At 42.8% G+C, this 23,545-nt stretch overlaps 1 protein-coding gene and 1 long non-coding RNA gene across 3 annotated transcripts in view; one reads left to right on the top strand and one right to left on the bottom strand.

Moving 5' to 3' along the window:
* The first annotated feature begins 324 nt into the window (after positions 1-324).
* On the top strand, positions 325-20,417 carry LOC104662515. Its single transcript, XR_748003.1, has 3 exons — positions 325-401; positions 5,234-5,377; positions 20,082-20,417. It is a non-coding gene; the product is annotated as an uncharacterized LOC104662515 (long non-coding RNA).
* The window catches only part of ITGB3 (integrin subunit beta 3), a 61,182-nt gene continuing 48,064 nt past the window's right edge, over positions 10,428-23,545 (bottom strand). For both annotated transcript variants that reach the window (XM_010363525.2, XM_010363526.2), the window contains exons 12-15: positions 23,273-23,373; positions 21,018-21,137; positions 16,060-16,226; positions 10,428-13,633 (exon numbers count right to left, since the gene is read on the bottom strand). In XM_010363525.2, coding sequence (XP_010361827.1) covers positions 13,568-13,633; positions 16,060-16,226; positions 21,018-21,137; positions 23,273-23,373 — 454 coding nt within the window. In that variant the 3' untranslated portion in view covers positions 10,428-13,567. The remainder of the gene's footprint in view (positions 13,634-16,059; positions 16,227-21,017; positions 21,138-23,272; positions 23,374-23,545) is intronic.

Below are 23,545 nucleotides of genomic sequence, written 5' to 3'. Positions count from 1 at the left end.
CCGTGGTCACCTGACCGAGCCCGACGTTCCGCCCACCTAGCGCCTTGGTCGGAGCGGGCCCTAGCCGCAGTGGAGCCGGTGCTGTCACGGCCACCGCCACCGCCCAGGGGCTCCGGGGCTGTGGGGGAGCGGCTGAACTCAACACCGCCTGCGCGCCGACTGGAAGGCGCTGCGGCCGCGCCCGCTTGCCCCACCTCATAAGGGCCTGTGACGTCACGAGGCTGGCCGCCGGGCGCTGCACTCGAGCTGCGGGGTCTCCTGTCCGTGCGCTTTCCTCCCGCAGCCCCGGCCTCGACTCCGCCCTCCGTCCTTGCCACCCGCTCGCCACTCTTCCCTAATCGCTGTTCATTCCCCGGTGCGCTATCCCGCCAATGTCTGACCCCAGTTCAATTTTATCTCTAGTCCATCCTTTGAACACCCCGACCCCCGACTCCTTTCTTCTAAAACATTCCATCCTTCCTGGCTTCTGCTAGTCAATAATGAACAGCAGCTCGAAGGCCGTGTGTCCCACGGCTTTGCTGAAATTTGTCTCGGGTTGCCTTTCAGGAGACTGTCGTTACCTTTTGAGAGAGATAATTTGGTGGGTTTGGTTTTATTCTGTGTGTTTGTTTTTCCTATGTATTTATTGTATGCAGTTGGGCAAAATATTTATGCTGAGTCTCGATTTTCTCATTCTTCCAGGGTTGTGGGAGTTCAAAACTATATACGTAGTGCTCAATAAATGTTAAATCCCTTGCGTGATACTACTGTGTTCATTTATATCTTAAACCTTGCTTTGTAGGCATTCTTTAATATTTTATTTTGATTTTTATTAAATATATAGACAAATCATAATTGTAAATATTTAATGGCGTACAATGTGGTATTTTAATATATGTATATAATATGAAATGACTAAGTCAAGCTTAACATACCCATCACCTCATTTAACGTTTTTTATGGTGAGACATTTGAAATTTACTCTTAGCAGTTTTGAGATATACGATATATTATTATTAGCTATAGTCAGCACACTATGCAATAGATCTCAGAAACTTGCTGCTTTTGTCTGACTGAACCTTGTACCCTTTGAACAGCATCTCCCCATCCTCCATCTCCAACCCGCCCCATCCCTTCCCAGCCTCTAAGCACTATTCTACTATCTACTTATATGAGTTTGACGTTTTAAGATTCCAGATATAAGTGAGATCATGTGGTATGTGTCTTTCTGTGCCTGGCTTTTTTCACTTAGTATGTCCTCCAAGTTCATTCATGTTGTCACAAATGACAGAAATTCTTTTTTAAGGCTGAATAGTATCCATTGTATATGTTTACCACATTTTCTTTATCCATTCATCCATTGATGGACACAGGTTGATTCCATTATCTCAGCGATTGTGCATAATGCTGAAATGAACATGGAAGTGCAAATAAGTCTTTGATATACTGATTTCAGTTATTCAATATATATCCAGAAATAGTGTCGCTGGGTCATATGATAGTTCTATTTTTAATTTTTTGGGAAACCTCCATATAGTTTTCCATAATGGCTGTAATAATACCAACAGTGTAAAAGTTTTCTCCACATCCTCACCAACACATTATTTTTCATCATTTTGATAATAACCTTTTTTTTTTTTTTAAAGAGTCACTCTGTTGCCCAGGCTGGAGTGCAGTGGCACAATCTCAGATCACTGCAACCTCTATTCCTGGGTTCAAGCTATCTTCCTGCCTCAGCCTCCCAAGTAGCTTGGATTACAAGCATGTGCCACCACACTTGGCTAATTTCTGTATTTTTAGTAGAGATGGGGTTTCACCATTTTGGCCAGGCTGGTCTCAAACTCCTGACCCTCAAGTAATCTGCGCACCTCAGCTTCCCAAAGTACTGAGATTATAGGTGTGAGCCACCACACCCAGCTGAATAGCCACGCTAACAGGTGTGAGGTGATATTGTAATTTTATTTTGCATTTCCCTAATAATAGTTTTTTTGGTTTTTTTCCACAAACCTGTTGGCCATTTGTATGTCTTCTTTTAAGAATGGCTGTGTCAGGCTGGCATGGTGGCTCACACCCATAATCTCAGCACTTTGGGAGGCCAAGGTAGGAAAACTGCTCCAGCCCAAGAGTCTGAGACCAGCATGGGCAACATAGTGAGGCCTCATCTCTACAAAAAAAAATTAAAAACAAAAAAAAAGTCTGTTCAGATTATTTGCCTATTTTTAAAATTAGGTTATTTGCTTTCTTGCTACTGAGTTTCTTGTATATCTTGGATATTAACCCCTTGTCAGATGTATGATTTGTAAATATTTTCTCCCATTCAGTGGGTTGTCTCTTCACTCTGTTAACTGTTTCCTTTGATGTGCAGAAGTTTTTAGTTTCATGTAATCCTATGTGTTTATTTTTTATTTTCTCACCTGTGTTTTTGAGGTCATGTCCAAAAAAAATGCCCAGACCAATGTAGTGGAGCTTTCCCCCTATGTTTTCTTCTAGTGGCTTTCTTCTATTTTTTCTTCTAGTAGCTTTCCCCCTATGTTTTCTTCTAGTAGTTCCAGTCTTACATGTAAGTCTTTAATCCACTTTGACTTTTGTGTATGGTGTGAGATAAGGGTCCAATTTCATTTTTCTACACATGGATATATGGTTTCCCAACAGTGTTTATCAAAGAGATTCCTTTCCACATTGAGTGTTCTTGGCTCCTTATCAAAATTCAATTGTCTGTAAATTCTGGACTCTCTAGTATGTTATATTGGCCAATGTATCTGTTTTTATGGAATATCATGCTGTTTTGATTATTATAACTTTGTTGTTTATTTTAAAGTCAGGTACTGTGATGCCTTCAGCTTTGGTTCTTTTTTTTTTTTTTTTTTTTTTTTTGAGATGGAGTCTGGCTCTGTCTCTCAGGCTGGAGTGCAGTGGCACAATCTCAGCTCACTGCAACCTCTGCCTCCTGGGTTCAAGTGATTCTCCTGCCTCAGCCTCCCAAGTAGCTGGGACTAGAGGTGTGCACCACCATGCCTAGCTAATTTTTTTTGTATTATTAGTAGAGATGGAGTTTTTTACCATGTTGGCCAGGCTGGTCTTGAACTCCTGACCTCATGATCTGCCCACCTCGGCCTCCCAAAGTACTGGGATTACAGGCATGAGCCACCATGCCTGGCCCAGCTTTGTTCTTTTTGCTCAAGATTGCTTTGGTTATTTGGGATCTTTTACGGTTCCATTATGAATTTTAGGATTTTTTTATTTCCATGAAAAATAACTCTGGAATTTTGATAGGAATTGTATTGAATCTATAAATTGCTTTGAGTAGCATGGGCATTTTAATTATATTAATTATTCCAATCCAAGAACATGGGATGTCTTTTAGTTTATTTGAGTTTTTTCTAATTTCTTTCATCCGTGTTTTTTAGTTTTTAGTGTAAAGATCTTTCACTTTCTTGGTTAAATTTACACCTTTTTTGTTTCAGTTTTGGTTTTTGCTCATGTAAGTAGAATTATTTTCTTCATTTCTTTTTTGGATTTGTTGTTGCTGAAATGTTGCTGATTTTTGTGTGTTGACTGTGTACAGCAATTTACTGAATGTATTAGTTCTAACAGTTTTTTTTTTTTTTTTTTTTTTTGGTGGAGTCTTTTGGGTTTTCTATATATAAGATCATATTGTCGACAAAGAAAATTCCAACACTTCCTTTCCTATTAAGATGCCTTTTATTTCTCTTGCTTAATTATTCTGACTAGAACTTCCAGTGCTATGTTAAAAAAAAAAAAAAGTGGTGAGAGTGGGCATCCTTTTCTTGTTCCTGATCTTAAAGGAAATGCCTTCAACGTTTCACTGTTGAGAATGTTAGCTGTAGGCTTGTCATATGTGACCTTTATTGTGTTGAGGTACATTTCTTCTGTACCTAATTTGTTGAGAATTTTCATCATGAAAAGATGTTTAATTTTGTCAAATGCTTTTTAGGTATCTATTGAAATGATCATATGATTTTTGTGTATGTGGTATATCACATTTATAGATTCCCATATGTTGAACCATCTTTGCATCCCAGGGATAAATCCCACTTGATCATGGTGAATTATTCTTTGAATGTATTGTTGAAGTCAGTATGCTAGTATTTTGTTGAGGATTTTTGTATCTATACTCATTAGGGATATGACCTGTAATTCTTTAGTGCTTTTTAAATGTATATAGTTTGTCTCCCCAAAGATTCTGAAACATCTGAGTGCTGAGACCATGTCTTTTATTTTTGTAAATACCCCTCAATCCACCCTCCATCCCCCACTTTCCCACTCCCCATGCCTGTTGTGTTTACGGGTGGTACCTCAGAGTACTGTTCAATCAGGCAAAAGACCCCCTAAAGATTTTAAGAGTGGCTGGGTGCAGTGGCTCACGCCTGTAATCCCAACACTTTGAGAGGCCAAGGCGAGTGGATCACCTGAGGTCAGGAGTTGGAGACCAGCCTGGCCAACATGGTGAAACCTCATCTCTACAAAAACACAAACAAAAATTAGCTGAGCGTAGTGGCAGGTGCCTGTAATACCAGCTACTTGGGAGGCTGAGGCAGGAGAATTGCTTGAACCCAGAAGGCAGAGATTGTGGTGACCCAAGATCTCGCCACTGCACTCCAGCCTGGGTGACTCCGTCTCAGAAAAAAAGATTTTAAGAATATGGCTCACAGGTCCTCTCATTCAAACAATAGGACTTCTAAGAAACTTAAGATCTTTGTCCTTCAGCAGAAGCCCAAGGTAGAAAAAGATGTATCTCAAAGGTATTTGCTGCCATAACTTTTGTCTCCTGGACTAAAACCCAGTAAGATTCACAGTAGATTCAAAAATCGTTTTAAGAGAATTGTATTGTCAGAAATACTGTCAGCTTGACCTGAAAGAGAGTACAAAAAAGAAAGGGGTCTTTGGACCCTTTCTACAAACACATTTCTACAAACAGGAAGCAGGCTAAGAAAACTATTTATGTCCAAACACATCTCCCTTTCACACAGAAAAAGGATGACTTAGAGGATAAAACCAACAGCCCAGAGGATGGAACGAAAAGCCATAGGGAGTTATTCCCAGACTTTGAATGTAGAACTACAAACCTATACTCAAATGGATTTCAGAATTGCTATGAACCAGTGACTTCTGTGCACCTTGTTTTCCACCTGTTGGTACAGGAGTGTCTGTAGCAGTTATCTCTCTGCCCCTGCCATTTTACATCGGTTGCTGTGGGGAAAGGAGCATATGACCTTTTTCTTTTTGTTTGCAGAACTTCAGATTGAAAGGCATGTACCTGAGTAGCTATATTTAAGGAATTACAACCAAGAAGTCTCATCTTCCCTGATATAGAGGATAAGATTCTGAACTTTGAATTGATGCCATAATGGGATAACACTCTGGGGCCTTAGAAGGGGTAAGTTTATTTTGCATGTGAGAGAACTATAAATAATTTGTTATCAGAGGGTGGCCTGGGGTAGTCTTAAAATATGTCCACAAACACTTTGATATTTGTATTAATTTCCTATGCTGTGGTAACAAATTACCACAAACTTAGTGGCTTAAATAGCACAAATTTATTATCCCAAATTTCTGGAGGCCAGAAGTACAAAATGAGCCTTACAGCGTTAAAATCAAAGGCTACATTCCTTATTGAGGCTGTGGAGGAGAATCCATTCTTTGCCTTTTCCAACTTCTGTGGGCTGTATACAGCCTTGACTTATGGCCATATCAGTCTGACCCACTTCCATTCACTCTCACTGTGGCCTTCCTAACTCCCTCTTTTATTTTTATTTTTATTTATTTATTTATTTATTTTGAGACAGAGTATTACTCTGCCATCCAGGCTGGAGTGTTGTGGTGCAATCTTGGCTCACTGTAACCTTTGCCTCCTGGGTTCAAGTGATTCTCATGCCTGGACCTCGCAAGTAGTTGGGATTACAGGTGCGTGCCACCACGCCCAGCTAATTTTTTTTTTGTTTTTAGTAGAGACAGGGTTTCGCCATGTTGGCCAGGCTGGTCTCAAACTCATGGCCTCAAGTGATCCAACCACCTCAGCCTCCCAAAGTCCTGGGATTACAGGCATGAGCGACCACGCCCAGCCTGACCCCCTCTTGTAAGGACACTTGCGATTACATTGAGCCTCCCCAGATAATCCAGGATGATTGCCTCATCTAAAGATCATTAATTACGTCAACAAAGTTGTTTGTTCCATGTAAGGTAACATATTCACAGGTTCTGGAGATGGGGATGTGGCTGTCTTTGGGGGGAAATGATTCTGTACACAATGCTCCTCCCTTCAAGAGGTGGCATCTATTCCTCTCCTCTTGAATGTTGGCTGGATTTAGTGAGCTACTTCTAATGAATAGTTTATGGCAGAAATTATGGTGTGACACTTACAAAACTAAGTCATAAAAAAAATTGTGGCTTCCTCCCTATTCTCCCTCTGGGAGAAACTAGCTGACAAGTCATGCGGACACTCAAGCAGTCCTATAGTGATGTCCAAGTGGTGAGGAACTAAGGCCTATTGCCAATAGCCAGCATGGAATTGATGCCTCCTGCCAACAGCCATGTGAGTAAGCCATCTTAGAAAAGGATTCTCCAGCCCTTTTTAGCCTTCAGCTGACTACAGCCCTGGCCAACAGTTTGAATCCAACCTCATGAGAGTCTCTGAGCCAGAACCACCCAGCGAAGCCATTCCTAAATTCCTGACCACAGAAACAGCAAGATAATGTTGTTGTTTTAAGCTACTAAATTGTGGAGTAATTTCTTAAGCAGCAACAGGTAACTAATACAATCCCCACTGGGCATGGTGGCATGCACCTGTAGTCCCAGCTACTTGGGGAGGTTGAGGTGGGAGCATTGCTTGAACTCAGGAGTTCAAGTCCAACCTGGGCAACATAGCAAGACCTCACCGCCTTAAAAAAATAAATAAATATCACGAGGTCAGGAGATCGAGACCATCCTGGCTAACACAGTGGAACCCCGTCTCTACTAAAAATACAAAAAAACTAGCCGGGCGAGGTGGCGGGCGCCTGTAGTCCCAGCTACCTGGGAGGCTGAGGTGGGAGAATAGCGCAAACCCGGGAGGCGGAGCTTGCAGTGAGCTGAGATCCGGCCACTGCACTCCAGTCCGGGCGACAGAGCGAGACTCCGCCTCAAAATAAATAAATAAATAAATAAATAAATAAATAAATAAATAAAATAATACAATCCCCAAGGTAACATATTGAGCTATGAGAGCCACTTAACTTCTAGGTATTAACTCTGCATTCCAGCCTACAAAATGAAGGAAATGGAGAAAAGCATGTTCCTTCCCTTAAACAGCATTATTGGAAGTTGCATACACCTCTTTCGTTTACATCTCATTGTCTATGAGATGGACATGGCACATGTAGCTACAAGATTTTTGCGTGCTAACTTTGTATCCAGCAACTTTACTAAATTTGCTTATTAATAATAAGAGAATAATATTTAATCTGGGCAACCATGTGCCCAACTAAACAGCAGAAGTTCTAATATTATGTGAGAAGGAGAAAACATACTGGACACAATCAGCAATCTCTGTCACAATGGTGAGTGTAAGGGTCAGGAAAAGCAAAGTCCAGCACACACCCATCACCATTTTTTTCCAATTTCTTAACGAAGTATTTCCATTGGCCACCAAAGTGATAGTTACACATCATCACTGTGATCTCTCCAAAGAATCATGCCAATTCTGTATGAGTCATTGGAAAATCCAATTACTATACTAAAATGAAATCAATTGTGAAACTTTTTCCTCACAAGTTCTTATTGGGGTCACTGCTAAAGAATAATTTACAATGGACATTTTGTTTAAAGGCTCCAAAATGTTCTAAACAGTGCTTTCTGTGAGCAATCTTGGGTGTGTCAGAAAATACATAGCGGATGAAAGTGTTTCCTTTATGCAAGGTGTTGGAGGGGCTTTATTATAACATTAGCAGCCTCAAAGAAGGCAGTCATGTTCCTGACCTCTTCATTTTCTTTTCACATGCAAACCATTCTTAGGTAGCCACATTAACTGGATTTTTTAATTTTTATGTAATGATATACTTAACCCTAATCACAAGCTTCTAAGACTGCCTCCTTGCATGTTTTAATCAAACTAAAACAAATTAGGAATAGATACTTCCATAAATATATTGTTTTATAAAACCAAATAGTAATGATTTTTAAATGGCTTATTTGCAGAGCATACGTTATGGTTCCATTATATCATTGTGAAAATTGAGTAATTCCCAGGCAATCTGCTTGTAATTGCTCCCAGTGATCATTAGATGGCTCTGTTACTATAGAGTTTGGACTATCAAAGCCAAGCGTTAAAGGATTACAAATGTGGCTTGACATATAGCTTTTCATCTCATTTTACATAAGATCCTCTATTTTCATCCAGACATTTAGTCAGCAATTACCAAGACATAAATAAAACATAGTGAATCTCACAAGATTTCACCATAAAAGGTCTCAGTCTATGTTCATGTAATCTCTTAATGATGTCATGTATTGTATTATGCTCAAAAAATGTACATTATGTTAGGAATTTAAGACTCAGGCCAGGCACGGTAGCTCATGCTTGTAATTCCAGTACTTTGGGAGGTCAAGGTGGAAGGATTGCTTGAGCCCAGGAGTTTGAGACCAGCCTGGGCAATATAGTGAGACCTCATCTCTACAAAAAATATGTTTTTAATTAGCCGAGTATGGTGCCATGTGCCTGTAGTCCCAACACTTTGGGAGGCCAAGACAGGAGAATCACTTGAGCTTGGGAGGTCAAGGCTGCAGTGGCTATGATGGTGCCACTGCACTCTGGCAACAAAATGAGACCCTGTCTGCAAAAAAAAAAAAAAAAAAAAAAAATTAAAAAAAAAAAGACTTGAAGACAAAGATTATGTTATCAGTGTTCTATAAAGTACTTCAATCCCACACTGTTGATGCTCAATAAATTTTAAATAGCCAAAAGTAAAGTAACAAATTCTAAGTATTATTCTAGCATCCTATAGGATGATAATGTTAATAATTAAGATTTTGATCCCATCTCGGCTGTGAATAAATTCTGTAAGCATATTTCCTTGCTTGCGTCTTGGTACACATAAAAAGTATTCTGTTAGTTTTTCCCCAGGATTCTATTCTTTCAGTTTTTCATGGGAATTTGTGGTCATGAGTGAAACCAAGACGCCCAAGATCATTTAACCTGGAAAATGGGTCAAAGTAGATTTTCATTTTGTGTGGGTGGATATTTCATCTTCTGAGTATGTCAGTCAAGGTTTGCCATTAACTGTATACAGTAACTGAGCTGCCTTACTATAAAGTTTTTTCTAGACCAGAAGGCTAAATATGTGACTCCTTAAATCAGTTGTTCTTAAACTTGAGCATGAATTAGAATCACCTGGAAGGCTTCTTAAACCAGATCATGGGTCCCCGCTCCCAGATTTTCTGATTCAGCAGCTGTGGGGTGGGGGCCTGTCAATTTTCATTCCTAACAAGTTTCTAGCTGATAATGATGTTGCTGGTCTTGGGACCACACTTTGACAACCACTGCCTTAGATCAAATTTAGGCATTTAAATGGTCCTGTAAATAATTTGCCATTAAGCTATTATTTTATCCATTTATGCTTCCTACAAACAAAATCTAGGCTACACTGGCAGTCTGTTCTTTTGAGGTTGCACAAGTTCCTAAATAATACCCAATTAAAAAAAAAAAAAAAACCCCAAACTCTTAGAACAGTAATAACCTACTCATTTAAAAAATATTAAGCCTAAAGAATGCTGGGCCTGGTGGCTCACACCTATAATCCCAGCACTTTGGGAAGCCGAGGCTGGCGGATCAGTTGAGGTCAGGAATTCGTGACTATCCTGGCCAACATGGTGAAACCCCGTCTCTAGTAAAAATACAAACATTAGCTGGATGTGGTGGTGCACGCCTGTAATCCCAGCTACTCAGGAGGCTTAGGCGGGAGAATCGCTTGAGCCCCAGAGGCAGATGTTGCAGTGAGCAGGAATCACACTACTGCCCTCCAGCCTGGGCAACAGAGCAAGACTCCATCTCAAAAATAAATAAATAAAAACGCAAAATTTGCCAGGCATGGTGGTAATCCCAAAAATTTGCCAGGCACCTGTAATCCCAGCTACTCGGGAGGCTGAGGCAGGAGAATCTCCTGAGCCCAGGAGGCAGAGGTTGCAGTGAGCCGAGATCACGCCCACTGCACTCCAGCCTGGGTGACAGAGCGAGACTCCGTCTCAAAAATATATATATATATATATATATAAAGAGAAGCTCTGGATTCTGAAACTAGCTTCAATACCCATAGTAGTCATCATTCTGTTACATTTGGAAATATGCTTGTTCTAAAATAATCATTTCTGAGTCAATGACACTTATTCTTTTCATCCAAAGGAAACAGAAATAACAACACAGGAAGCACTGGGCAGCCTTAGGCTAATCCTTTTTGGAAAGTACATTTAATTCACTGTTGTACAAACCCAAACAGAGAAGGTAAGGTTAGGAAGTCAGGAAGGCACTTAAGAAATTTCAACCAGGAATACTTAACAAAGAAAAAGAGGCCTTTGGACCCACACATTAAAATCATGGATGACCAGCTGGGCACGGTGGCGCATGCCTGTAAGCCCAGCACTTTGGGAGGCGGAGGAGGGCAGATCGCCTGAGGTCAGGAGTTCGAGACCAGACTGGCCAACATGGGGAAACCCCGTCTCTACTAAAACTACAAAAATTAGCCAGTCATGGTGGCAGGTGCCTGTAATCCCAGCTACTGGGGAGGCTGAGGCAGGAGAATCGCTTGAACCCGAGAGGCAGAGGTTGCAGTGAGTTGAGATCGTACCATTGCATTCCAGCCTAGGCAACAAGAGCAAGGCTTCGTCTCAAATTTAGAAAAAAAAAAAAAAATTCATGGATGACCTAGGAATATCAGAGAAGTAAAGAACTGACTCCTAATATGGCAACTTGTCAGGAATATTCAGTTTCCCATTGTTGTCCACAGATCCTGGGACTAGACATAAATTTTCTCCAAAAGAGCTAGACACAATCCCTTTGTGCTATATTATCTGATGCCAGAACACTGTTTAACTGTTCACCCCACAGGCCAAAACTGCTATTTGCTACCTCATGAATGCAGCTACAGGTTATCCCCACATATTGACAAATAGTACTGGTCTTCAAGACCTGTGAACTTCATTCCAGTGGCTCAGGCAAGATTCCTGATTTGATTCACCCTTTAAATACATTTTCTTCCCCGCTTTGATACAGTTTATTCATATAAAACATGTTATCTAAAGAAAATGTCCCATTAACATTCTCATGGACTCTGTCTTAGTAGCTGAAGGTGATAACTAAGTTCTAGACTTCTTGGATCCATGACTATCCCTCCCCGTACCCTATTTATGCCTCTACCACATTCCCATTCCCTACAGTAAGGAGTAATCCATGGGTGAGACAAGGCTCAGTCATTGCCCCATATCCAATTCCAAGGCTTATTCTCAATGTTAACACAAGAATACAGAATAGATATTTCAGCTACTTATGGATTCCTCTTCCCTAATATGTGGCTGCAAATGTGTGCAAAGTGAAGAAAGAAATAATAGCTAAATGAAGCTTAAGTGCTACATCAGGAGAGATGTAACTATCAACAAATGTTGGAAAAGGGGTTTGGAGAGAGGATAGAATGAGACTTTCATTGAGAAAGGTGATATGGAATGACATCTGCTCTTGCCAAAGCCAGGTCTCTCAGATCTCCCAATTAAAAACACACACAGTATCAATATCCCATAGAATCTTGATCACACATTTGATGCCACAGTAAGTCCCAGCATCTTAGAATGTTGATACTGAAAGAGACCTTCAAGACTGGCTGCTCAAAACCCATTTCTCAAACTAGAAAACAGCCTTATGAAGAAGAAAGTGACTTGCCTTAATTAGAGTTAAAGATTATTTAGCTGCAACACTGAGATCAGAACTCCTGTTTTCTGCTCATGGAACAACTGTTGATAAGGCTTTCTTTTTCTCTTGGGCATTTGGGGGTGGCTTTTAATGTTGGATGTATGTCAACACCAATGGAGCCACTGCTTTTCTGAGACAAAAGAACAGTCCCTCCTCCTCAGGAAGGGTCCAATGTGTCCATACATCTATCCCTATAGCCTGCTATCATGAGAGAGCCCCTCACAGATCCAGCCACTGGCCAGTGACTTGCTGTGGATGATGCCAAGTGGGAGTGTCTGTACCCTGCCCAAGTCTTTGTGGCTTCCTATGCTCTCCTTCTTTGCCATCATATAAATTTACAAACATAATGCAAGCATGTTTATATACATATTCCTTTAGGTTAAGAAAACCTCATCATGAGAAAAATAAAATAAAATTGCACTGTGGCCTCTCAGATTAAAGACTGAGTTAAAATGAGGTTGTCCAACCCATAGAAGAACAGGCCACACATGCTGGTACAACTGACCCATCATTCCATCCTGGCACTTATTCCCAGCCAACTCATGGGAATAATTCCTTCACAAGGCAGCCAAGAGGTAGTAGGTAAATACAATCAGCCCCATGGGTGGATACAGCACACGAAGGCACAGGGCTGGGTATGTGGAGGTGCTATGAACGAGGGACAGAAGGCCGGAAGTGTAGGGCCAGACCTCTGGCTCTACAATAGCACTCTCTCCCTTTGAGGAAAAGCATTTGGTCATGAGAGACATCCCCAGCTCATAGCAAATGTCTACAGCAGTGAGGGTGTGGAATTAGGAGGTAAAGAGATGGTGCTGGCCTAAGGGTGACACACTTCTTCTAAACAAACCTCCAGAGTAGAGCTGACAATAAGGCAAATCTGAAGGGTTGTGATTATGAACTGGGAGATGCTGGTACATCCCCCAGGCCGTGAATGACCCTGAGTGGCCCAGACATCCTCACTCCCAACAGGTCAAAGAATTAGGTTGCAAGGACTTCCCTTGCGAGAGAACCATAGCTGGGTTGAGGGGATGGCAAAAGGCACAGGCAGCTCTGATAGTTCAGCTCTCCCTAACTCCTCCTTCGGCCTGAGGGAGGGGAAAGGAGGCAGAAGTACAGATGACCTGGGCTGCCAAGCACAGCAGTTCCTACTATAGCTGCTGAGAGTCAGGCCCAAGAACCATAAACTTATGAACTCAGGGTAGAGCCAAGGTTTGGCGTCCCTTCCTCTGAAATGAGAGGTCTCAGCCCTGCCCTTCTCTTCAGGGACAATGGCCTGATGAGGAAAGCTGGCTTCTCACTGAGGTAATGAAGAACACCTGCTCAGCTCCATAGTCACCCTCAAGCTAAGCAGGAAGAATCCCCTGCAGGAGGCATTCTGGGGACAAAGGCTAAGGAGCTCGGCTTATCAGGACACATCACAATTTTAAATTACACACTCCCACACACAACACACACAAACACACAGACACACACACACACACACACAGACCCACACTTCCACATACTGACATTCTCCCAACCCACCCCACTCTGAGCCCCAAATCCCTCCCCACAAATACTGTCCTCTGTAAACATGATGGCAGAGACTACTGCAATCGTGGCACAGGCTGATAATGATCTGAGGATGACTGCTTATCATTAAGTGCCCCGGTAGGTGATATTGGTGAAGGTTGACGTGGCCTCTTTATACAGTGGGTTGTTGGCCTGTGGAGGAAACAGAAAAGCATCTTACAGTGACTTCCTCAGTCCTTCCCTACCCTGAATGTTTAAAATTCATCTGAGAAGTTTTCCCAAGGCACCCTTCCCTGGAATACACCATCGATGAAACAGAATAATGTTCATTTTACTCACACTTTAGTTCTTGGCATGGGAATCAATAGGAAATAACAGGAGGAGATGAGGTAGAATGCCATCCTGCCACCATTTCTTCTTCTTCTTCTTCTTCTTATTATTATTATTATTATTATTATTATTATTATTATTATTTTAGACAGGGTCTCATTTTGTTGCCCAGGCTGGAGTGCAGTGGCACAATCTCGGCTTACTGAAACCTCCACCTCCCCTGACTTAAGATATCCTCCCACCTCAGCCTCCCAAGTAGCTGGGACTACAAGCACACACCACCATGTCTGGCTACTTTTTAAATTTTTTTGTAGAGATGGGGTTTCATCATGTTGCCCAGGCTGGTCTCAAACTCCTGAACTCAAGCGATCCACCTGCCTCAGCCTCCCAAAGTGCTGGAATTACAGGCGTGAGCCACCACACCTGTTCCCTGCCACTATTTCTAAGGAGCTAAATTCAGCCTAGCACTCTTCAGTGATCCCATAGCATTCAGGGATAGAACTTCTCCTATTTCACCCCCATGTCCCCCTCTCTTTTGCCCTTCTCCTATTTTCCATTCCCTGTGACAGTGATGGGAGATGTGGACAAGGACAGAAATGTAGCAGGTGGAATTAAGAACACAGAGGAAAGCTTTTGCTCAAATAATTATTAATTTGTTTTCATCTAATCTGGCCAAGTACTAACCATGGCCAGGCATGGTGGTTTATGCCTATAATTCCAGCACTTTTAGGGGCCAAAGTAGGAAGATCACTTGAGCCCAGGAGATTGAGGCTGCACTGAGCCATGATGGCACCATTGCATTCCAGCATGGATGACAGAATGAGACCCTGTCTCAAAAAAAGAAGGAAGGAGGGAAGGGAAGGGAAAGAAAAGGAGAGGAGGGGAGGAAGGGAAGGGGAGGGAAGTAAAGGAAAAAGGAAGGGGAGGAGAGGGGAGGGGAGGGAAGAGGAGAGAAAGAGAAAGCACTATCCACAAACTGTCACGTTATCAGGAAAAAGACCCTCACTAGGTTTCCCAAACTATTTTCCAACAGAAAGTAACAAATCCTATACGGTCTAGTAGTCCTTAATGGTGGCTTCAAGAAACACATTCTTGGCCAGGTGTGGTGGCTCACGCCTGGAATCCTAGCACTTGGGGAGGCTGAGGCAGGTGATCATGAGGTCAGGAGTTCGAGACCAGCCTGGCCAACATGGTGAAACCCTGTCTCTATTAAAAATACAAAAAGTAGCCGGGTGCAGTGGCTGGCACCTGTAATCCCAGTTACTCAGGAGGCTGAGGCTAGGAGAATCACTTGAACCTGGGAGGCCGAGGTTGCAGTGAGCCAAGATCGTTGCACTCCAGCCTGGGTGACAGAGCAAGACTCTGTCTCCAAAAAAAAAGAAAGAAAGAAGCACATTCCTGTGGGCCTCATAGGTACAGGATGTTCCACACTGTTCTAACAGAAACATCTCAGTTTCTTGGGACCCTTGAGTATAAAGCTCTGGGGTCAACATCAAATGGGAACAAACTTGCAGCCTAACCCTGGACATTTGGGGAGTCAAACAGCCATTTAGAGGGTCCAGGAAAAAAGTTGAAATGTGAAAGAAGAGCCAAAAGAGAATAGAGTAAGATTAAGTATATAGAAAGTTCTCAGTAAATGCTTATTTAATTGGAATAAATCAGGATAAAAGAGTAAAGTCTGATTTGGAAGTAACTTTTTATTTTATTTTATTTTATTTTATTTTATTTTATTTTATTTTATTTTATTTAATTTTATTTATTTTTTTTGAGACAGAGTCCTGCTCTGTCAGCCAGAGAAGGGTGTGATCTCCGCTCACTATAACCTCCACCTAATGGTTCAAGCAATTCTTCTGCTTCAGCCTCCCGAATAGCTGGGATTACAGGTGTGCACCACCACACCCGGCTAATTTTTGTATTATTAATAGAGACGGGGTTTCACCATATTGCCCAGGCTGGTCTCAAACTCCTGAGCTCAAGTGATCTGCCCACTATGTCCTCCCAAAGTGCTGGGATTACAGGCACGAGCCACCAGGCGCAACCTGGAAGTAACCATTTATTTGAGGAGAAAGAATAGAATGAGGTGGAATGACATCCTGCCACTATTTCTAAGAGGCTGAAGGAAGCTGAAGGACAAAGGGACAGTGAGACCATCTCTCCCCATTTCCAGAACAGAGGATAACGGAAAGACGATGGTGCTGGCTGAACCTGACCACCCAAAGCATCTGTTGCTTCCACATAAGGGCCTCAGACCAATGACTTTTTAGAAAAAGCCCAGCCCAATCTCTTACTGTGTCCCATTTTGCTCTGGCGCGTTCTTCCTCAAATTTAGCAAACTCTTTTCGGTCGTGGATGGTGATGAGGAGCTTCCAGATGAGCAGAGTGGCAAGGCCAATGAGCAGAATGGCCCCCATCACTGACAGCAGGACCACCAGGATGTCAGGGCCCTTGGGACACTCTGTGAGGAAGAAGCACAGAGCAGATGGTTGTGAATGAAGCAGGAATCACTTGAACTGGCTATGAATAAGGTGTTCTTGACAAAGTAATTAAGGTCCTTGAAGGAAATAGGACAGTTTTCAAAAATTAATTTTTTTACAGAGACAATCATTAGGACAGCAATAATCTGTGCTGAGTGACTCAAATCAGAAGTCTAGACCTGGTAACCCCTAGACGGAACCCAGCCACACCTTTGTGTGGGGGTTCACCCAAGTGTTTATTTTAAAAATTAAACACAAAGAAGAGACCAACAGACACTGGAATCTACTAGAGGGTGGAGGCCGGGAGGAGGGTGGGAATCAAAAAACTATCTATGAGTCACTATGCTTATTACCTGGGTGACAAAATAATAGGTACACCAGACCCCCGTGACTCACAATTTATCTACAGAACAAACCCACACATGTACGCCTAAAGCTAAAATAAAAGTTTTTTTAAAAAATTTAAAAATAAAAAGCTGGGTGTGGTGGTTCACACCTGTAATCCTAGTACTTTGGGAGGCCAAGGAGGGCAGAGCACCTGAGGTCAGGAGTTTGAGACCAGCCTGGCCAACATGGTGAAACCCCATCTCTATGAAAACTACAAAAATTAGCCTGGCATGGTGGCGGGCACCTGTAATCCCAGCTACTCAGGAGGCTGAAGCACAAGAATCACTTGAACCTGGGAGGTGGAGGTTGCAGTGAACTGAGATCACACCATTGCACTCCAGCCTGGGTAACAGAGCAAAATTCCATCTCAAAAAATAAAATAAAATAAAAAATAAAAAATTGATTTTATTGGCCATATTGAATAATCAGGATATTCTCCCCTGAAAATTTCATATTAGTCTCTTTAAAAAGAAAATCCAGGCCAGGCACAGTGGCTCATGCCTATAATGCCAGCACTTGGGAGGCCGAGGCAGGAGGATAGCTTGAGTCCAGAAGTTCAAGACCAGCCTGGGTAACATAGTGAGGCCCTGACTCTACAAAATTGTTTTTTTTAATTAGCCAGGCATTGTGGCATATGCCTGTAGTCCCAGCTACTCAGGAGGCTAAGCTGGGAGGATCGTTTGAGCCTGGGAGGTCAAGGCCATAGTGAGCCATGATCGTGCCACCACTCTCCAGCCTGGATGACAGAGGGAGAGCCTATCTCAAAAGAAAGAAAGAGAGAAAGAGAAGGAGGGAGGGAAGGAGGGAGGGAACGGAAGGAAGGAGGGAGGGAGGGAACGGAAGGAAGGAGGGAGGGAGGGAGGGAGGGAGGAGGAAGGAAGGAAGGAAGGAAGGAAGGAAGGAAGGAAGGAAGGAAGGAAGGAAGGAAGGAAGGAAGGAAGGAAGGAAGGAAGGAAGGGGAGGGAAGGAAATCCAAAGATTTAGAAACACTGACACCTATATTCCTGCAGGGCAGCAGCTAGCTAGAGCTGAGGAGGAGCTGCTCCTTTTACTTGGAATGCGTATTTTCTAGTTTACCAGAATCCGCACCACTCTCCCTTCTCTCTCCTAGAGGAAGGCAGTGTGATTTGTTGGTGTGTCTGTGCTCCTGTGGACGCTAGAGCCAGACTCCCTGGGTTTGAATCCTGACTTATCGCTTGACTTTGATACATGATCTTTGGAAAATTACTTAACCTTTCTGAATGTCTGTTTCCTGTTTCTCCATCTTTAAAATGAAGATAGTAATAGCACTGACTTTAAAAGAAACTTGTTATGAGGAATAATTAAATTAAATATATCTTAAAAACTCAGAACAATGCCTGGCACAGAATAAGTGCTCAGTAAATATCAGCTACCATTGTAACTGATCTTTTTATATCCAGCTGTTTTCACTAACTTACTTGCTTCCTTAGCCACTGTAAGTATTTGTGTCTGTTACCCTGGTTCAGATATTTACATTCCTGAGGGCTGTGAACCTAATGACATTTTTTGCATTCTTAGAGACCAGGACCTGCCAGCCAAGACAATATTTTGGGTTCTTTCCCAAAATATTTAGTCATCTAAAATCATAACCCTATTGAAAGCTGACTTCCTGTTCAACCCCAGTCAACAACTAAAACAGAGGCATGTCACCCCTCTGGGGGTCAGGCTGAGTATACTCCGCAGAGCTCTGCTTCCCACAAATGTCGAGTATCTAATCTTATTCCAGTAACCTCAAGTGTTATGAAACCAGGTGTTTATATATGAGGGTACTAATGAGCCTGGAGAGGAAGTCACACCCACTTTCCACACTGTCTCCCACCTTCTGCTCCAAACATATACCCAATGCTCACCACACACAACACAAAAACAACCACCACCATAACCCAAGCTGGCTATCTCCCAACCCAACAAATTACAACCTGTCTATAATTAAATGAGTGCCTGGAGAGAGGCTGTGAGGTTCCAGTGTTCAAGTTCCCAGGAATGAAGGGCCCCAGTTCTACTGGGAAAAACAATTATGGATTCTTTGGAAGATTTGGGTAGGGCTGACCCTTAATTATCAAAGTAAAATCTCTTTAATTCTGCACGTTAGTATGGTCAAGACAGGTAGGGTGCCAGAAGGTCTTCACGGGAAAACACTCTGTTAACCATGTGTCCTGAAAGAAGTTTGGGGTGGGCTTCCTGGAAGCAGAGGGCAACATCAGGTGACCTCTGGAGGGCTCTTCCAGCCACAGCAGGGGACCTATGGCAAATGACCCAAGGTCAGAGGAGTCTGGGTATGGTTGGCAGTTTCAGCAAACAAAAACACAGGATGCTTGGCCCCGTGCAGTGGCTCACACCTGGAATCCCAGCACTTGGGAGACCAAGGCAGCCAGATCACTTGAAGTCAGGAGTTCAAGACCAGCCTGGCCAACATGGTGAAACCCTGCCTCTACTAAAAATACAAAAGTTAGTTGTGTTGGTGGGCGCCTATAATCCCAGCTACTCAGGAGGCTGAGGCAGCAGAATTGCTTGAACCCGGGAAGCAGAGATTGCAGTGAACCAAGATCACGCCACTGTACTCCACCCTGGGCAACAGAGCAATACTCTGTCTCAAAAAAAAAAAAAAAAAAAAAAAGAAAAGAAAAGACCAGGAAGCCAAGACAAATTTGAATTTCAGATAAATGATTATTTTTTACTATCAGTGTGTACCAAATATTGCATGGGACATAGTATATTCTATTTGGCAACCCCATCTGGGAGTGATAAGAGCCCAGCTCAAGAGCCCATTCCATGAGGTTAAATTCCATTTGGCCAATGCCAAAACTTTTGGCAGTGTTGTCTTTACTGCCCTATAGTGGCTTAGCCCTTCAAGGAGAGCAGCTGCAAGAGCATGAGTTTGGGAAGAGAAAGAGAATGATCTCCTCCATTGTCCTGAGACCCCAGCTGCAACATTCTACTCAAAGACAGGAAATGACTGGAGTTGGGAGACAAGCAGGGAGGCAGAGCCTAGAATTCCAGAGCAACAACATAGGAAATGTTGGCCCTGTGTATTGGCTCATGCCTGTAATCCCAGCACTTTGGGGGGGCTGAGGCGGGGGGATCACTTGAGCCCCAGAGTTTGAGACTAGCCAGGGAAACACAGTGAGACTTTGTCTCTACAAAAAATAAAACTTAAAAAGTAGCCAGGTGTGGTAGTGTATGCCTGTAGTCCCAGGGAGGTTAGGATGGGAGGATTGTGTGAGCCCAAGACGTTGAGACTACAGTAAGCCACGGTCACACCACTGCACTCCAACCTGGGCAACAAAATGAGACCCTATCTCAAAAAAAAGATAGGAAACATGGGTCTATGGATCTGGGGTCTGTTCTCCTAATGTGGAGGAAGGGGTCTACTGGCAGTGAATACTCAAAAGTGTTTTCTAATAATTCATCTTAATACGTTGTTTAAGGAGAACAAAGGCCATAAAGGTGTTCAAGGGAAGCAAGCAATAGACAGCATTGGATGGTGACAAACCTGTGGCTGGTTTGTGTATGATGGGATGGATTCCTCCTGCTCCCAGAAGGCACTGTCCTTTCAGTGTTCAGGGCAACCTTGCCTTAGTGCCTCAAACCCATCCCTACCCCATCCTGCAGTAAACTTGGAAAGGTAATACCTCTAACCAATCAGGTCTTCCTCTGAAGCACAGTCAAGTTGCTCTTGGCAACCATCTCAATTTTAATAGTGCAGATGCCATGTGCTGTAAAGTCCTAAAATTTAAATTCTTTATTTCTTGACATCATTGCCTAAAAAAAATGCAGTGATATATTTTGTCCATTAATGAGATCCATATCTATCTTCTTCTCCTTACCCTCTTTCTGATTTTCCTGTCTCCTCAATTAACAAGTCACTTTCTTGGTAATATTGGTGTTTATAAATACCCTTCATCCAGATGACAGTCCCTAACTTATCATTTGGTTTTTTTTTGTTTGTTTGTTTGAGACAGAGTCTCACTCTGTTGCCCAGGCTGGAGTGAAGTGGTGCAATCTCAGCTCACTGCAACCTCTGCCTCCCGGGTTCAAGTGAGTCTCCTGCCTCAGCCTCCCGAGGAGCTGGAATTACAGGCATGTGCCACCATGCCCGGCTAATGTTTTTGTATTTTTAGTAGAGAGAGGGTTTCACCATGTTGGCCAGGCTGGTATTGAACTCCTAACCTCAGGTGATCCACCCACTTCAGCCTTCCAAACTGCTGGGATTACAGGCATGAGCCACCACACCTGGCCCCTAACTTATCACTTGCAGGCTTAACCTGTTTTGCTTAAGAACGTAGATGAGTAGAGATTCCTGCCTAACATGGTTCTCCCTCTCCCTCCTGGGGCAGGGCCGGGAGCTCTCAGGGTTCACTCACCTGGCTCTTCTACCACATACAGGATGGACTTTCCACTAGAGTCTTCATAGTACTGGAATCTGACGACACAATCATCCTCATTCTTATAGGTACAATTCACTGCATCCTTGCCAGTGTCCTCTGGGAGTAGGGAAAATGGAGGAATAAAAAGTGAGACAACTACTGGAAGATGGGGCTACTCCAAACCCCTATCACAGGACTTCCGGGAAAGTGCATGACAGGAAACCCTGTGCCTCATGTGCACAATGCCTAGATTCAAAGTGGCTGTTGTGTCTGGCAGTTGCCACTCACTGACCTTCACTGATGTATTTTGTACTGCACAGGCCCTTTTTGGTTACTAATCCTTCCTCTGAAAGGGACATGATGTAACAGTATTACACAATTTAATTCAAATCCTGGCTTCACTCCCTACCTGTTGTGTGATCTTGGGTAAGTTACCTGACCTCATCAAGTCTTTCTTCATCTATAAAAAGAAAATGATACCCCAACCTCACAAGGTCAGTGAACTAAACAGCACAAACAGTGCCTAACATATAGTAGGTGTACTCTTCCCTCTCTTTCCTTTCTCTGCTTGCTTATTGATTCTTAATTGTTTGCTTATGCAGCTGTTCTATTTCTTCCATTTATGTTTCTGATCTGGTATACCTCCCCAGAGCTATCCTCTCTTCTCTGACTCCTACCATGTTTTGTAGACTTCATCTCTTGTAATTCTAAAGCCTGTTATACTGCCAATGATACTAGAGGTTACCTTCCACCAGCTGCACTATGCCCCATACTGATGAAACCAGATGAGTAAAACTGACACATGATGAAATTAAGCAAATGTACTCAAGTCACACAGCAAATGAGTGATGAAGCAGAACAAGAACAGGAGTCTAAAAGCACATCCTGCAGACTTGAACTCAACAACCCTTCAGAAAACCAGTGGTATTCTAATACAGGGAAAAGAGTATGAATTTCAGGATCTAGTTCTTAACTTAATTTGCCATTCCCTTGCTTGGGCCAGTTACTTTACTTTCTTGAGACTCAAAATGAAGACAATAATGGTACTGTAGTTCTACTTCACTAGGCTATTGACAGAAGAATAAGATAATGTATATGAAAGATACTTTATAACTTTTACAAGCTATAAAATTCCCTACAAATAAGCATTTATTTTAATATGCTTATTTCCATACTCTTTTCTCTGTACTATAATACCACCGGTAGAGGGGAGGTGGAGGTAGAGAACTACTTATCAATTAACTTGTAATACCCACCTAGACTAGATGATAAAAATAACTCAACATCTCAGCAGCTTCTCCTCTCTGAACTAATCATAGCACGCCTAATCTCTTCCAGAGGAAAAACTGTTTCTTCAAACTCAATCCCCAAATCACTAACCTCACCCCAGCCCTACTTCTGATATTAGCCAAAAGGCCCAGAGATCTGACTCTTTTGCATAACACCCCCACCAGGAAGCTGACTGGCTGGCTGTGTCTTACTGTGGCTCTCTCTGAAATGTGTTTCTGCCTTCACGGGAGATTGCTATCTGTGGAGAGATTGCCATCTCTCTAGTACTACCCAGTGCCTCACTGGCCCACATAACTATATCAGATGTGACGACAGCAGCAAAGATCATCTCCTTTTAAATTAAGATGAAGTACAGAGAATACTTCAAGAATAATTGCAGGCAAGATTTTTTTTCTCCCTATTGTTTGTATTTCTGTCTGTCTTATTTCAAAAGGGGCTCCAGAGAGGTAGAAGGACTTCAGATAAAGCTTTTGGTTACCTATCCATAAGGTTGAAGGTTTCCCTCCAAACCTGCAAAGCTTTAAGCAAAATCTTGGGCACTGCATAACACTTTTAGTTAAGTAAACTTGGTAAACGCTTACTAGCCTACTGAGCTAAGATTATGACTATCACAGGCAACCACTTCCCAGCTCTGTGCCTCAGTTTTTTCATCTGCAAAATGGGATACATTCTCTTCCCTTCCTTAGGGAGGCACTTGCTCCCTTTGTTTTGCAGGCTCTTTTTGAGTCTGTGGGCTCTGGGAAGCAGAAGTGGTGGACGGCTGCACACACTAGTAAGAGAGGAGGATGACTCTCAGAGACATCAGCTCACATCAAGAGTCCGTTGTTCATCAGGCCTGCACAACATTCCCTGAGGTAGGAGTCACGCTTCCATTTTACAGATGGGAGTTGGAGAGGTGCTGAGATTGAATTAGAAACATTTAGAACCTGGGTGTGTGCAACTCTAAGATGTGCTGAACTTACTAAGCTCTTTCACTGACTCAATCTCATCGCGGCAGTAACGGTTGCAGGTATTTTCATCATGTAGGGCTCCCCGGTCAAACTTCTTACACTCCACGCATTCTCTGAAGGAGAGAGGACACAGTGATTAAGGCAAAGAAGGTGCAAGCCTAAGCATATCCCAGTCCAGCTCCGATCTCCATGCATTCAGAAAGCTGCTCCACCTCCATTAAAACACACACACACACACACACACACACACACACACACACACGCCTGTAAGACAATCCTGGGGAC

This window comes from Rhinopithecus roxellana, chromosome 19 (genome assembly GCF_007565055.1).
Source record: "Rhinopithecus roxellana isolate Shanxi Qingling chromosome 19, ASM756505v1, whole genome shotgun sequence".
Lineage (NCBI taxonomy): Eukaryota > Metazoa > Chordata > Mammalia > Primates > Cercopithecidae > Rhinopithecus > Rhinopithecus roxellana.
This window is presented reverse-complemented; position numbering and strand designations above follow the sequence as displayed.